Source organism: Canis lupus, chromosome 1, assembly GCF_003254725.2.
Source record: "Canis lupus dingo isolate Sandy chromosome 1, ASM325472v2, whole genome shotgun sequence".
Lineage (NCBI taxonomy): Eukaryota > Metazoa > Chordata > Mammalia > Carnivora > Canidae > Canis > Canis lupus.
Genome location: NC_064243.1, coordinates 67,545,178 through 67,562,299, shown reverse-complemented (window position 1 = coordinate 67,562,299; position 17,122 = coordinate 67,545,178). Strand labels below are relative to the sequence as shown.

Genomic DNA, 17,122 nt, shown 5'->3' with positions numbered 1-17,122 from the left:
TGCCTATTAGAACAAGAATTTATATGGAACCGAAAGGCATGTCTGGGGTTTAGAAGACGTGGGAGTCTATGTCTCTCTCTTTACACTTATCAGGCCAAGTCACCCGTGTTAAGTATTGATTCTCCTTTCCTCCAACCCTGGGAGTATCTTCATTTATACACCACGATACTCAAAGGCTTTGTGTAGAGGCGCAGAAATGATGGTGAACAAGAAAACACCGTAGACGCCAGATGCTACAGAAATGTAAAGCATATGACAAGGCACGGAGCAAAGGAGGCTGTAATTAAGACCATCAGATAGGATTTGATTTTCTCTCTCCATGGAAATCATCATAACTGTGTTATCCAGTTATTTAAATTTAGACACTTATTTTGCAGGATCTGCTCTATCTAAAAGTTATATTAGCTGATCTCCGAAAACAAAAAGTGTTTAATATTAATTACCAGGTTAGGTGGCATATTTAACTCGAAATAAATCTGCTGACATGCTATTAATTCTATAGTTGACTGTAGAGTTTCTTCATTAATTGATTCATATCATCTTTTCAATCACTTTACTGCTTCTTCATCCATGAGGAATACACACCAAGAGAACAAAAGTTAAAGAGCGGGGCCACGTTCCTCGGCTCTTAAGTTCCCAACTGAAAATGTCACCGTGGCCTAGTGAGGTCACACAGTTTTTAATCCCAAGATGATGCAATTGTATTAAGAAGAAGAAAAAACAGGATTTCAACACAAATTCTGCCTGTCCTGTACCCTCAGCACAGAAACACATAAATCAAGCAAGAGAAATAAGAACTCAAGTAAATGATACGATGACAACTTTTGGCACCGTACACATAATGGGAGGAGACAGCAACAGGAGTGATCAGAAGTTAAGTGAATCCATCAGTGAGGACCTGGAGGAAACGAACTGCCAACTCCATTTTAAGAGGAGAAAGATAAAAGGTAGGGCATTCAAAAGTAGGATGTGCTGAGGAAAAAGGAAGGTTTCTTGATGGCTCAAACAGCTTAAGAGAAGGCACAATGGGGGAGAATTATATTTTCTCCAAAATTAGTCCAAAAATTGGTCTCCAAAATTAGTCTCCAAAAATTGGATTAGTCCAAAAGATGGACTAATCTAGAAAAAGTAAAGAGAGAATCCTTTCCAAGTAATGAGCTTGGAAAGCACAGAAGTGTTACCAAAGATACAGCTGGGGACCCCTGAATATTAGTTTTTATGATATATTCAAAATGGTAGCAGGTAAACTTCTAGAAGCATCACTTATATCTAAACATTTATTCAGAACATTTTGTTTTAGCATTCTATGATCCTACAACTTTCCTCCATGTCTCAGTAAGTTCTGTCTTTGGTTCCCTTTTCTGAACTTGAGTAGAAATTTTAACTTCCTACTTCTAATGGCATCATATCTTAACTATCTCCATTTTTTTTACCCACATATGTGGGAATGTGTTCCCTCCTAGAAGTTAGCTCCTTTTCTATCATTCCACCACTTGATTCTTATCGTGACCCCTCTGCATGCCAGGCTGCATCCTACGCAATAAGGATAAAGGACTAACACACAAAATCAGCCCTACCTTGCCTTGGAGTGCCATTCTTAAAATAAGAATACAGGTTACCAAGTTTCTTGAACTACAAATCTCTTTTATTGATTCTAAGTATGTCACCATTTTGATTGTTAATAACTCCAAGAAAGAAACCACATCTAGGGGCACAGGAATACATTATTTGACATATTGCCGGGGCCTGGGGAATAGTTTTTTAAAACCTCTTTTTTTCTCCCTAAAATATAAAAGACTTCTGTGTAATCTAAGAGGAAACAAAGGAAAATGGAAACAGATGCCAATCAAGTCTCCCTCTGTGAGTTATCTATATTCCCTCCCTAGAACTCACATCTTATTTTTAGGACATTATATTTTTTATTAAGTTTTTATTCTAATTCCAGTATTGTTAACATACAGCTCTATATTAGTTCCAGGTGTGCTACATGGGGATTTAACAATTCCATGTATCACCCGGTGCTCATCACAAGTCCTTAATCCCCATCACCTACTTCACCCACAGCCCACCCACCCACCTCCTTTCTGGTGACCGTAAGTTTTTTCTCTAGAGCTAAGGGTGTTTCTTGGTTTCTCTCTCTCTATCTCTCTCTCTTTTTAAAGCTTTTATCCATTTATTCATGAGAGAGGCAGAGACACAGGCAGAGGGAGAAGCAGGCTCCATGCACGGAGCCCGACACGAGACTCGATCCCGGGACTCCAGGATCATGCCCTGAGCCAAGGGCAGAGGCTCAACTACTGAGCCACCCAGGTTCCTCACTTGTTTTATTTGTTTTGCTTTTTAAATTCCACATATGAGTGAAATCATAAAGAATTTACCTTTCTCTGACTCATACACGTGTATGTGCTGCTTCCATAACTTGGCCATACATAATGCTGCTATAAACACACCTTTAAAATTAATGTTTTTATTTCCTGAGTAAATACTCAATAGTGTGATTACTGAATCATAGAATAGTTCTATTTTAGACTCTCAGAGGAGCCCCCATACTGTTTTCCACAGTGGCTGCACCAGTTTGCATTCCCACCAGCCGTGTTGAGAGGGCTCCCCTTTCTCCACATCCTCCCCAACACTGTTTGTTTCTGTGTTTCTGATTTTAGCCATTCTGACAGGTGTGAGGTGATACCTCACTGTAGTTTTGATTTGCATTTCCCTGAGGCTAAGCGATGATGAGTATCTTTTCATGTGTCTGCTCACCATCTGGACGTCTTCTTTGGAAAAAATATCTGTTCCTGTCTTCTGCCCATTTTTACATTGAGTTGTTTTTCAGGCACTGAGTTGTATAAGTTCTTTATATATTTTGGATACTAACCCTTAACTAGATAAGTCATTTGCAAATATCTTCTCCCATTCAATAGGTTGCCTTTGAATTTTCTTGATTACTTCCTTCACTGTGCAGAAGCTTTTTATTTTGATGCAGCCCAATGGTTTATTTTTTGCTATTTTCCTTGCCTCAGGAGTCATATAGAGAAAAATTTTGCTACAGCTGATGTCAAAGAAGTTACTGCCTATATTCTCTTCTAGGATTTTCATGCTTTCAGGTCTCACATTTAGGTCTTTAACCCATTTTGAGTTTATTTCTGTGTATGGTATTAAGAAAGGCATCCAGTTTCATTCTTTTGCATGTCGCTGACCAGTTTTTCTAAGACCATTTGTAGAAGTAGAACTTACATCTTAATGGGCATCTTAATCTTATGCATTATAAGTCTTGTCCAAAAAGTCCTCACATCAGAAAAGTTCCGACTAAGCCAAGAAATAGTCATTCCTCATTCAAAGCTTAAAAATTGCTCAGCTCTTACTGGAATATCCTTAGGAAAAAAATAAATCTCAAAAGCAAGATTAAATATTCTAAAATACTCTAAAATAATTACATTTATCACTTAAAAGGCATTGATAACAATACTCTTTGTGCCACTGTGTTTCCATATTTAGGGAAATTTATAACTTATAAAAATATATGACCAGGGATGCCTGGGTGGCTTAATGGTTGAGCGTCTGCCTTTTGCTCAGGGCATGACCCCAGGATCCTGGGATCGAGTCCCACATCAGGCTGCCTCAAGGAGCCTGCTTCTCCCTCTGCCTGTGTCTCTGCCTCTCTCTCTCTCTCTCTCTTTCTCTCATGAATAAATCTTTTAAAAAATTAACATCATAAAAGCATTAAGAAAAATAGTACATGTAAAATTTTTAAAAAGGCATCCTTTGGGTCTATCCAAAGAGTGACTTCATTTACTTTACAATTGTTCAGTTATATGCCTACCATACCTCAGACTAGAGACTAGAGATAAAGGAGTAAATAAGAATAAAAGACAAACAGTCCTATCAGTATACAACTTATTAATTTCTAATTATTAAATAGCTTAAAATATTAAAAAAGAAAACTATTTAAGTGCCCTTCTCACTATCTGCAATAGCAATAGCTCTTGAAGTTTGTCTGAATATGATTGGTCTTTCAACTTTAAAGATAATTGAAAATCATAAACATGATAGATTCATTATATACATGAACCCAATTTTAATCTATGGAATTATACTCAGAGTAGCCTAAATACAGTTATAGGTTAATTTAAAAAAAAATGGACCTCCTATGATAGAGAAAATGGCCTCAGAGGACAAGGTTTTGTCCAAAAAAAAATCTAAAGATTTTAAACCCTGGTGGATAATAAGTGATAGGATAGCATTGCTTTCTCAGCATATCTTAGGTAGCACCATGTCAGGAACCCTATGGATAAAATCAGTTCTTAAAAACTGTCAAAAAATATTTTGTACAAGGATGAAAAAATATTTTGAAGACTTTTTAAATGTATCATTGTCTAGATATAAAGTGTATCTATGGCTTTGTGCAAAATCAAAGAAGATAGAATATGCATTTAAAAATATTTCCCGGGGAACCCTGGGTGGCGCCTACCTTTGACCCAGGGTGCGATCCTGGAGACCCGGGATCAAATCCCACGTCGGGCTCCCGGTGCATGGAGCCTGCTTCTCCTTCTGCCTATGTCTCTGCCTCTCTGTCTCTCTGTGTGACTATCATAAATAAATAAAAAATTTAAAAAAAATAAAAATATTTCCCTCCTTCCTAACTCTGGGAAATGAACTAGGGGTGGTGGAAGGGGAGGTGAGCGGGGGTTGGGGGTGACTGGGTGACAGGCACTGAGGTGGGCACTTGACAGGATGAGCACTGGGTGTTATTCTATATGTTGGCAAATTAAACACCAATAAAAAATAAATTTATAAAAAATATTTCCTTTCCATACAAATAACTTTTTCTGTTACTGGGAGGTATATAGCAAAAAAAAAAAAAAAAAAAAGTAAGGAAGGGAGATATGTAATGATTCTCAATACATAAGGGCTAAATACATAAAGAGCCATTGGAAGAAAAAAAAATCAAAGAAAGAGAGTGAAGCAGAACGTCATGAAACCTCAATGTCTTTGGCCAAACCTATCATTTATTATAATAATTAATAGTATTATTATTTGTATTACACATTTTAATTAACTCTTATGACACGCGCATGAGATATATCCGAATATCATATTTTCTTTCTTTTTTTTTTTTTTTTGGATGGAGAATTGAACTTCAGAATCATTAAAAGACTTACTTGTCATTTAAGGTGACATCTCTTAGAAGAGCTGAAGGCAAAACTTGGATCCTACAGTTCTAATCATAAATCAAGTGATTTCTAATGTGCCAGAATGAGAAACTGAATGGCTGTATTACATACTAAGCATGATTGAAACTTTTTGAAGAGTAAAAGGGCCTATGGGAGATGTTTTTGTTGAAACTTTTTCAAAATCTGATATTTCCAAGTCTAAAAAAAAAAAAAAAAAAAGGTTTCTCTAGAGATCAGTTAAGGTTATGTGATTTCCTGAGGTAGTTTTTGGTTTCAATTTTGGTTTTTTAGAATTTCACCATTAGATTTAATATGCAGGAAGACACACTAAAAATGTTCCCAATCTAGGTTGGTAAATAATAACGTGTTCCAAAACAATTTTTTTTTTTACCTTAGTGGACAGAAAAAGTTCAAATAAGAAGGGTCTATACTGAAAGCTTTTCTACAATCCAATTAGACTTCTCCCTGAAGACCATCCTGAGATTAACTTCCACTGTGTGTCAAACATGCTGAATTGTCCTCTCTATTAAGGCAGATATGAGAGAGGACATGCGTTTCGTGGGCTGAAGATAGTAACTAATCTTTATAGAGCACTTACTACGTGCCACACATTTTTCTTAGCTATCACCTATTAAAACCCTTCTTGAAAAAAATTATCAATCCCTAGTAAATGCATTTCCAAAAATGAGATTCCTAGGAAGATAATGTTTTATATCGTATTTGAAATATAAATAGCCACAAAGTATTGCTAAAATGTCCGTCCTGCTACATGTCTAAATCACCTCTCACACTGAGCTACCAACGTAACTATTCGCTAATTATAGGACCTTGTGCTTCTTCCTATCTCTGTTACTGACTTGCTGTGTGACCTTGGTTGACCTCCAACTCTCTTCAATGATGTAACTTGCCATCTATAGTCTTCTAGGCTCTCCTCCAAGAAACTTCTAGAACGCTTCACTCTTCTCAAGCGAAAGTGCTGTCATACGTACTGCAAATATCGTTTCTGAGCTTTATGATCAAGCAATAAAGAAAAAGAACATCTAATATCTACTGATTAGCTGCCAAGAATTTTCACAAGTATTATCTAATCTAATTCTACTTTAATTGGAAATTTAAACTCCATTGACTTGGGGTTTTGATCTTAATAAAAGAAGGGTAAACCAGCTCTGACTCCTATTCTTGTCATCTCCCAAAGACCCTTTTTCTACTGTTCAGAGTCCTCTCCAAAGCAGAGGAACGTATATAGAAACTGATGGTATAAAGAGGTGTATCTTGATAGGTATTTTTTGCAAGCTAAGCTATAAAGTTCAGAGTAGCAAAGCACTACAACACAAATTCCAATTAAAACTGAATTCATACATTTGTGTTTTCAAGTATATAAGCAAATTCCTTGATACACGGCCTCAGCTGAGTTTGGTATACCACGGTGTTGGGGAAAAAGTGCTGCTTTAAGCCAGAATTTCTTGATACCAAGACAGTTTTTAAACTTAATTCAGTTTCCTTGAAGCGTTTTGGAGACTCGCGGTTTTTTTTTTGAAGCCCTAATAGACGCTCCATGTTTTATATTCATTGTTTTATATATTCCTCACAACAAACCAATGAGATAAAGTAGCTCCCTGAAATGACAACTGCTCTTCTTCATGTTCTGTTTCATACTTTCAGCCTTACTCAGTAATTGAAAAGAGCATAGCAGGCAGTAAGACAGAAAAGTGTGGTAGCTATACAGGCTTTAGCAAAAATACACCTGATGTGCCCAACTCTACTAGGCTTATTTCTTCTTTAGGACAGACCTTCATATGTTGCAAGCAACTTAAAAGGTGGCACACCTTAGAGTTTTAATGGTATAACTACTGAACTAAAAAATACAATGACCCCATTTACCATGTATTATGTGGTTCATAGTCACTTATCAAGGCAACTAGGTTTTTATGCAAATTTAATTCTTAGATGCCCTTATTCTAGATTTTTTTTTTATAAAACTGAAAATCTGGGATCCCTGGGTGGCGCAGTGGTTTGGCGCCTGCCTTTGGCCCAGGGCGCGATCCTGGAGACCCGGGATCGAATCCCACGTCGGGCTCCCGGTGCATGGAGCCTGCTTCTCCCTCTGCCTATGTCTCTGCCTCTCTCTCTCTCTCTCTCTCTCTGTGTGTGACTATCATAAATAAATTTAAAAAAAAATTTTAAAACTGAAAATCTGATTTAAGAAGACAGATCAAATAGCTAAGTATCTTGGTATATTAAATATACTAAATACATTAATTAGGTCCTGTGAGTTCTAAACTATAAATGGTACATACATACACACTTATTGGTACACACCCTCCCAAAACGTACGAGGTTTGCAAAATTTTCTAACAGAAAAGTTCAATTTCAAATTGTACTCTAGGTCTTTTTACAAAAATGCCAATGTTCTACATTTTTTCCAAAAGGAATTTTGAGATTAACTCTTCTTTGAGTCAGGTGTACATATTTGGTTCTTGGCCCTTTCATTCACTGATACATATACATCGCTCTCCATTTTTTTTTAAGAATTCATTATATAATAAATACCATTGTGTTTCTAGCCCACTGAAGTTATTTATGTAAGCTGACTTCGGAAAAGCTAAAATCAATTAATACTTTCTTATAGTCCAGTGTCCAGTGATCCAAATTCTAAAAATTTAAAGACTAAAATTTGACAAATATTTTTACATTTATGCAAAGTTTTAAGTAGCATGTATTTCTGCATAGTTTTGTGCATTTTGTTTAAATGAAAAGACAAGATATTTTATTTCTTGTTCTTTCATGATACCTAGTAACTCTGTTTTCAGATTAGACTACTAACATAATTTTGAAGTGGAGACATGATTATTTCAAAGTATTTTACAAAAGATAAGGAAGGAGGCAAAAGTCTAAAAGAGATGACAATGTAGGATCCATAACATCAGGAGCAGGAACATAGCCTAATTTCTTTCTCTTTAATTTATTTAAGTAATCTCTACACCCAACATGGGGCTCGAGCCCACAACCTGAGGTCAAGCGCTGTAAGCTTTTCCAACTAAGTGAGCCAGGCACCCCATGCTAACTCCTAAATTCTAAAGCTTGCACTGGAATTTGTGTTTGTCCTTGACAAGCATGCAAGGCATCTATTTCCTTCTATAAAATGAGGATAATTATATTACCTACTAAACAGCTCTGCTATGTAAATACATGTGTTAATGCCCACAATGCGGTAGATACTATTAAACCAATCTCAAAGCATCTGGAACTTGAGATGCAGGTATACAAAGAGCCTTGGAGAAGAGCACAGCGTGGTGGTGAACTCAGAAGACTTTACATGGGAAGGGTTTGTTAACATTGCACAAAGTGCCTTTCCTAAGTGCCAAGCACTAAATAGTTCCCCCGTCTCCATCATTCCTTATTTGCATAGATTAACTCTCTATTTGAACTACATTAAGGGATGCCTGGGTGGCTTAGCCATTTAGTTAAGCGCCTGCCTTCCGCCCAGGGCGTGATCCTGGAGTCCCGAGATCGAGTCCCACATTGGGCTCCCTGCATGGAGCCTGCTTCTCCCTCTGTGTCTCTCATGAATAAATAAAATCTTTTTAAAAAAAAAGTAGATTAAGACTGTCACAGAGAGCCAGTGGTATGAATAATAACCCCTAACAGACTAGCTCTATGATCGTCTCCTAAAGGTCACACGTCCTAATAAAAAATAGCATCAGACATCCATGTTAAAACCCACATTCAAGAGGACTAGAAAAAAATTACTGTTTTTTACCCATATTACACATCTTTGACAATCAAATGTCTAGCTTTAACTCACCATATAAATTTAGATTATGCCTCAAACCTATATTTAGATTATAATTATCTGGCGTTTGGTAAGATTTAAGTGAAGTTTTGCCTTACATAGCTTCCTAAAAGTTGTATTTGTTGGAATTATCTCTTTGAAAACCACATTTTATTCACAAGCAGGATACTAAAGGAGGAAGGAAAAAAGAAATGAGGGAAGAAAGGAGAGAAAGAGAAAAGCTATAAAATTTTCTCCTTGCTCTAAATTATAGAATGTAGTAGGCCAAAATTGTATTACCTTACTCTGAAGGTTACTGCAAGGCTTATAGTGATCCTTAAAGAAGTTATAAAAATTGAAACAGAACATAGAATAAGTTTCTGATTGTAAAAATGGGTAACATTTCAAAGATCATTTTATAAAAGAAGTCATCAGACCAATACATCATTGTGTCATTTTTAACAACAGTATCTAAACTTTAGCTCTGATACTAAAATGAATAATTAAAAAAAAAAGAGAGAAGTCCAAGGTATACATATTTTATGTGGGACTGTGGACAACTTATTTTTGTTTTTAACATGCACATTAGTTAAAATTACTCTAAGAAGTCGATGGCATATTTCTAACACTGGGCAAATAAAAGGATATGTAGCAGTTCCCTGCACTTCCGTTGTTTTAAGGTACTGACATATTTTTTAACATTTATTTATTTATTTATTTATTTATTTATTTATTTGAGAGAGTGCATGTAAGGGCGGGGGAGGGAAGGGGAAACAACCTCAAGCAGACTCTGAGGGGCTTGACTAGGTAGGACAGTGCTCAATCTCAGGACCCCAAGACCATGACCTCAGTCAAAACCAAGAATCAGATGCTTAACCCACTGAGCCACCCAGGCACCTGATAACTGAAATTCTTTTCATTCGTAATAGGATGGAGAGGCCTATTAAAAGAAAAAGAAAAAAAGTTTTACAAAAACGCATCTGAGTTTTCCAGTGATAAGACCACTGAGGTGTAATACTCTGGAATGGAGTCCCTTAATTCGTAGAGCTCTACGAATGGGAGGTGGCAGGGAGAGAAGGGATTTCAATTAATGCTGCATTTGGATTATTGGTCTAGTCCATTGGATTAAAGCCTGTTTGGGAAAATATTAACTTATTATTTCATGCATTCATTTACCTCTGCTCAAAACTCTACAATACCATCCATCTCACTCAGACTAAAAGCCAATTCTTTACAACGATCCAGCTCCCCAATACTTCCCTGACCCTTCTCACTGTGCTCCAGCTGAAGACCTTTATAAATCTGCTCTTTGTGTGAAGGGTATTATTAACTCTTCCACCTGATACCTGTATGAATCATTCCTACTTCACCTTCGTTTGCTCAGACGTGACCTTCTCAATGAGATCAACCTTCATCACTCTCTTTAAAATAACAACCAACCTCTCTCTTACTTCTAGACCTCCCAACTCCTCTTACCCTGGTGTATTTGTTTGTTCAGGAACCTCATCATTCACTGCATTTTAAAAATATAGGTATTTTTAGTATTTTATTAGTATATAATTATTATCTATAATTTATTATTATATAATATATATTCACTATTAATAAATATATAATGTATTAATTAAAGGTATATATTATTAATATATTACTTATTCACTGTATATTCATATTTCTGTCCCCTATCTCCACTCCGACTAGAATACAAACTCCAGAAGAGCAGGGATTTTTTTCTTCTGTTTTACTTACTGAACACATTCATCATTAACCACATTCCAATAGGCACAGTCCCATGCCCACCAATTTCCTGCACAAATTCTGGCCTTTGAGCTCAGTCTTAGCACTCGGTACAGTCCGGCATCCAACTTCTTCCTGTCTGACTGGTATACACTGAGCCCAGCATGAGTCTGGACAGGCATGTGCCCATCTAGTTTTGTCAATCGCTAACATCTGCTTTGTTTTCTCCATCACCACAACTGGACTTCTGCCTAAGTTCCTCCTGGCGACCCAGGTCAATGTCGTGACGCTACACAAATCCTAAACCCCCGCACTCTGGATTGGAAGCCTAAACAGTTTGTCTGATCATCGGCAATATTTTCTTCATGATCTTTTCCACCGTCTCCAACTGCTAAATAAGAAGAACCCACTACAACTTGCACAGGTGACCCAGAGTCACCATTTACTCTTGCTGTTGACCTGCCCAGAAACTTCCAGTCATGCTCCACTCGCACTGTAGAATTCTACTGACGAGCCATGCTGCCTGGCATCAAGTATGCATCTGGGCTCTCTCACCCAGGCAGTGAGCCACCCCACTAATCTTGCTCTGCGGAGGTTAGGCTGACGTTAGCTGGCCCTACTCTGCAAATTCCTCTTGCTTGTGGACCAGAATTCAGGCCCCTGCACTCTATAGCAGATTATGAAAGATGCGGAACAACAATAAAGTTTCAGTCCATTTTTGTTTATCGTTTAATGCTAAATCTGTCTGGATTACAGTAATTCGGTCTCCGAGGTCCAAGTTGAAAAGTCCAGCACAACAGTCTTTGTCAGTGAATAATCAATATTTATTACGTTATGGGCAAAAAAAAAAAAAATAGTGACAATGGTCTGCTTTAAATAAATAGGGACCGAGAAAATATGGAGAGGTGAAATCAACCAAAGTAAACTTTTTTGAGTCATTGCTATCGCAATATCGTTGAATGGGGTAAAGACTCTAAGTCCTACTACTTCAGAAATTCTTCTAATTTAACTATATTGCTCCCAGAAAAATGCAGACTCCTGCTTTTCTTACGGAGTCATAGTCTATATAACTCTTTGGTTCTTCTTGGTAAGCCTCGATTAGCGTAGGGGACGGTTATCCCATATTTCAGAGTGAATTGAGAAACAATTGGCAGAGAAAGAGCCGTTCTTTTCATGATCGTTGGCAACACTTGATGGAGATCCAGTTCATTACTTTGCCTGAAATACTAGGATAGAAAACTTTTAGGAATAAGACTGAGGAGGTGTCTGTAAACGCTGATACGTGAGATAAAATGTATAATATAAAGTGTCTTTTAAGAAAATTATACCACATTTATAATGGTTAACATTGAATACGTTCTTACTCTCAGCCCTACAGTTTATGTTATGAAATATTTCTACTAAACCATGAGGCCAGTCTTTAGGGACCAAACCAACATATGTACCTAAGTTCCATAAGTAGCAAAAATAATACCAAAAAAAAAATAATGCCAGGTTTATGATTACAATCTCAGGTATTGTATAAAGCGTTCTCATTTTATATAGCACAGGATGTTTTAGAACCATCCCATTGATGTGATGTGAAAACTCCATATGAAAATTTTAAGTATTCTTGCCAAAAAAGAGTGAGGATCATCTCAAACGTGTTTTTACTTTAAATCCCAGAAGGCATCTAAAAATACCTTTATATACATGTAGTATTTCCTTGACATCTTTAAGAATTCAGAAGTTCAAATGCAAGTATGCGCTCCAAAAACAATAGACTGTACTACTAGAGTCTTGGGCTTAGGAAAGCACCGGAGACTTGATGAGTTTTAACTATGTCTCTAAAGGCATTTCATCCTAAATCATCCCTGACAGGTTGCACATCTAATCACGCATGGACGTTTCCAGAAGCTAAGTGTTCCACTACAACCCGGTAATTTCTGAACAGCTCAGAATGGGGAGGCGCAGGGACAAGGAGCAGGCTTCCTCTCGTTTTATCTAATTCAAAGTTTCCCCCTTGTCATTTACTTCTATGCATGTGAGTTCAGGGTTTAGATAGGATGTTTTATGCTCTCAACCATGAAACAGCCATCCCCAAATTCAAGGATAGTTCTGATGATTTCCCAAGTCTTTCTTTCTCCAAATGAAGTCTTCACTTGAAATAGCCCTCCTCTGGACATCTTTCTAGACTCCCAACTACTCTCTTCTTCCTCCTCTGAATTGACTTCCATTTGTCAATCAAGCACCCCAGTATGTTCTAACCCAACAGTTTTCTCTGTTTCTAGGAGTTGGTTTTTTTTTTTTAAATAAGAGTTAACTTTTCTGTCACCATGTAACACTATATTTTCATATTGAACTTGCTGCAATTCAGACTTTCCCATCCTGTCTTTGTACTCATCCCCATATTTTAATAGAAACAAAATATTTCTAGAAGAGGGCAAATGAAATTATTTAATGTCTGCATACAAATAATAAAACCAGCTCTGCATAGGTTCTGTTCATGGTCCAGGGTATACAGACCTTCAAAATTCCTGTTAACAGCTTAGCCACCTTTAACAATTTTGGACCTGCATTTCTGATAAGCTTGGATTTTATGTTTTCCGTCAAGCCATCACCAAGACAAATGAACATAAGGAAACCTCTATCACATTACCGGAGATTTTCTTCCGAATTGACTTTAAACAACTATGCAAGATTCTCTGGAAACTACTTCCAATCAGTTGCAATTGCCCTACCATTAGATTTCCATTTCCACAAATTATTCACAAGAATATCAGAAAAAGATTTTATCTACTGCCTTGCCAAAACACAAACCCACTTTGACTACATCATTTTATTTTGTCAATCATATATAGTTAAAAAAATTTCCTTAGAATATTCTTACTGAATCAATACTATTCATACAACTCAGTGAGCTAGAGAATCTACACAAGATTTTAAGGAAAAAAATCAAAAACAAAAAATCTGGTTAAACTTCTAACTCAATTACGACATTTAAGAATGATTGCTTCCTGTCAATATTCTTAATAAATTGTCACCATACTATAAGGGAAAAAAGGAACTCATTCTAAACAATCAGTCCTTGGCGAAGAAGGTCAATGTTAGTATAATTGAAAAGAGAAAAGTATGAAAGCCAAAAACTTCGTCAGTCACATTCCTAGCCAACGATCTTCACTAAGAGTGTAGCTGTAATAGAACAACATTAAACAGAAAACCTGGCCCCGCGATAAATGAAAAGAAATGTTGGTATCATTAAAAAAGGGAACTTTAGCACAAACAATACTAGAAGTGTTTTTAGTTGTTGAAAAATAAGTTATTATCAGTTGCATGAATTTAAGTCACAACTACTCCAAGTCTCCAGTTTTAAACTTTTCCAGTAAGAATAATAATAGCTGAGGGTGAAATAAGCTAATGTATACAAGGCATTTTTAAATTAGGAAACACTGTATAAATTTCAGGTATTATAATATATATATATATATATATACTTTTAATTTTAGCCATTTATCCCTGAACCAATCTTTAAATACACTGCAAATGATCTATAATAATAAACAGATTCTAGAAAGCAGACAAGAGCAGTCTATAGTAGATTCTATGTTATAGCTACTTTGCACAGAACCCCTCACTGTGTATGGCTTTCAAGGGATCTCTGAACACAATGGCAATATAAACGCTCCCATCTGCATTGACCTCACCTTGTGCCTGGACCATAAAAATGAGAGTTATTTTATCTCAGATAAAATAGAGACAGAAAGACTGAGAGACAGAGAAAGAAAGAGGAAAGGAAGGAGGGAGGAAGGGAGGGAGGAGGCAGGAGGAAGAGAAGGAAAGGAGGAGAAAGAGGAAGAGGGCTGGGGAAGGGAGGGGTGGGAGGAGAGAGAGAAGGAGGAGTGTGGGCAGCACCCCAGGAAATTTCTCAGGGACCCAGTGGCTCCCCCTTCTGCATGCTGTGAGCTTCTGTCCCCCTCCAAGGGTTCAGAAGGATGGGTGCTCCTGGCCTCTCTTTCCTCCCAGGTGCTTAACAGTATGAAAGCAACAGGTATTGTTAAAACATCATACAACCAGGTGCCGAGTGGATCAGTTGGTTAGGTCGTGGCCTTCTGCTCCGGTCACCATCCTGGGGTCCTGGGATGGACTCATGTGTTGAAGCTGTCTGCTTCTCCCTTTGCCTCTGACCCTCCCTCCTGCTTGCTCTCCTCTCTCAAATAAAAAGTGAATATATAAATATTTTCAAAATATTTAATATATAAATATATACATATATAAATACAAAATATATAAATATTTTAAAATATATAAATATTTTAAATATATAAATATTATATAAAATAAATATATAAATATTTTTAAAATATGATTTAACCAAGCAAGACTAATATTTTAAAGTAGTATTTTTAAAAATCAGCTGCCAGAGAAGTTCTCAAACTCACTCTCATAAATTCTATTAATGAAGCCCCACTGACCCCGTTTTACTTCGCAGAGAAGTAAAAGCAAAAATAGAAGGAAAAAAGTCCTATGGCGACCTTAAGGTCATTTTTATTCTAGGAATTTTAATCAGGGAGTTATTATTGTAGCAAGATTAGAGCTTTCTTTTTTTTTTTTTTTTACTCCTTTTAAGATAAAATAGGACTGTTACAAATGTTAGATCATAAGAAGAAAAACTCCCAGAACGGCTGGACACAGCTCTCTTCCGTTTAACTAAAAGAGGGATGGGCAGATCTCAAAACTTTGACAGATTCAGTCCCATCAGAACTTTCAAAAGCTGCCGACCTGCAGATCTGGTGCTTCCCGCATGACTATCTCGGTATCTGAAGCCAAACTTAATTTTTTTTTTTTTACTTTAATGCATGTTTTTCGACTCCTAAACATGTGCGCTGAAATGATGTATCGTAAATTATGTCCTAAAACTGCGTCCACGTGCTTCTTTTGAAATTCACGATCCTAGATAAGTCTGCGAAGGCTCCCAGGGGTGTCGGCGGCCCCAGGCGCACCCACACTGCGCGGCCCTGAAGAGCATCCCCGCGGCCGCCCCGCGCACACCTGGGGCCCAGGTCGCAAGGGCGCACCTGGCCGGGCCAGTGTCGTCTGCGCTCCAGCCAAGGGGCCCTCCCGGGGGTGGGATGTGGGCAGCAAAGGAGGGCTGCAGGTCCCGGGGCCCGGAGAGAAAAAGTCCATTCCCCGCACTTCACAAACTCCCTACAGAGACTCGGAAGCCAAGGCCTCAAGACACAAAACCAACAGCCCAGGGGGTCAGGCGCCGTCCACGCGCTGGGAGACGCCGCCGCGCTCGCGCAAAGTTGCCGGCCGCGGAGAAGTCGGCCCGGGACGCGGCGGGCGCGGAGGTGCTGGCGGGACCCGCGGGCCACCCCCACGGCCCCGGGGACGCCCCACCCGCCCCGGCCCGCCCCGCCACCGTACCTCTCTGCGGCGGCTGCTGCGCCCCCGCGGCCCCCGCGCCCCCGCCGAGCAGCAGGAGCAGGAGCGGGAGCGGGAGCCGGAGCGCAAGGGCGGCCCCGGGCATCGCGGCACAGGCGCTCGCTGGGACCTCCGGGAGCGGCCGCCGGCGCCCGAGGACTAGGACTAGGAGGACGAGGGGGAGGAGGCGGAGGGCCCGGCCCCCGCCCCGGTAGGAGGAGGAGGAAGAGGTGGAGGAGGGCCCGCTCCCTGCGTCCCGCCCCGGCCGGCCCCGCCCCCCAGGGTCCCCTGCGCCTCCTCCTCTGAGGGTCCCCGGCACTCCCGTCCCCAGGGTCCCGTCCCTGCGCCCCTCCCCGCGAGGGTCCCGTCCCTGCGCCCCTCCCCGCGAGGGTCCCGTTCCCGTCCCCCCGCCCCCCAGGGTCCTGTCCCTGCGCCCCTCCCCGCGAGTGTCCCGTCCCTGCGCCCCTCCCCCCAGGGTCCCGTCCCTGCACCCCCGCCCCCAAGGTCCCGTCCCTGCGCCCCTCCCCGCGAGGGTCCCGTCCCTGCGCCCCTCCCCCCAGGGTCCCGTTCCCGCCCCCCGCCCCCCGCCCCCCAGGGTCCTGTCCCTGCGCCCCTCCCCGCGAGTGTCCCGTCCCTGCGCCCCTCCCCCCAGGGTCCCGTCCCTGCACCCCCGCCCCCAAGGTCCCGTCCCTGCGCCCCTCCCCGCGAGGGTCCCGTCCCTGCGCCCCTCCCCCCAGGGTCCCGTTCCCGCCCCCCGCCCCCCGCCCCCCAGGGTCCTGTCCCTGCGCCCCTCCCCGCGAGTGTCCCGTCCCTGCGCCCCTCCCCCCAGGGTCCCGTCCCTGCACCCCCGCCCCCAAGGTCCCGTCCCTGCGCCCCTCCCCGCGAGGGTCCCGTCCCTGCGCCCCTCCCCCCAGGGTCCCGTTCCCGCCCCCCGCCCCCCGCCCCCCAGGGTCCTGTCCCTGCGCCCCTCCCCGCGAGTGTCCCGTCCCTGCGCCCCCGCCCCCCAGGGTCCCGTCCCTGCGCCCCTCCCCGCGAGGGTCCC

The 17,122-nt window shown here is 40.5% G+C and overlaps 1 protein-coding gene across 3 annotated transcripts in view; it reads right to left on the bottom strand.

The window, feature by feature from the left end:
- LAMA2 (laminin subunit alpha 2) overlaps positions 1-16,239 on the bottom strand; it is a 583,497-nt gene extending 567,258 nt beyond the window's left edge. For 2 of the 3 annotated variants that reach the window (XM_049115400.1, XM_049115407.1), the window contains exon 1: positions 16,084-16,239. In XM_049115400.1, coding sequence (XP_048971357.1) covers positions 16,084-16,186 — 103 coding nt within the window. In that variant the 5' untranslated portion in view covers positions 16,187-16,239. The remainder of the gene's footprint in view (positions 1-16,083) is intronic. The other variant, XM_049115415.1, reaches the window with a different exon arrangement.
- Positions 16,240-17,122: the final 883 nt, after the last annotated feature.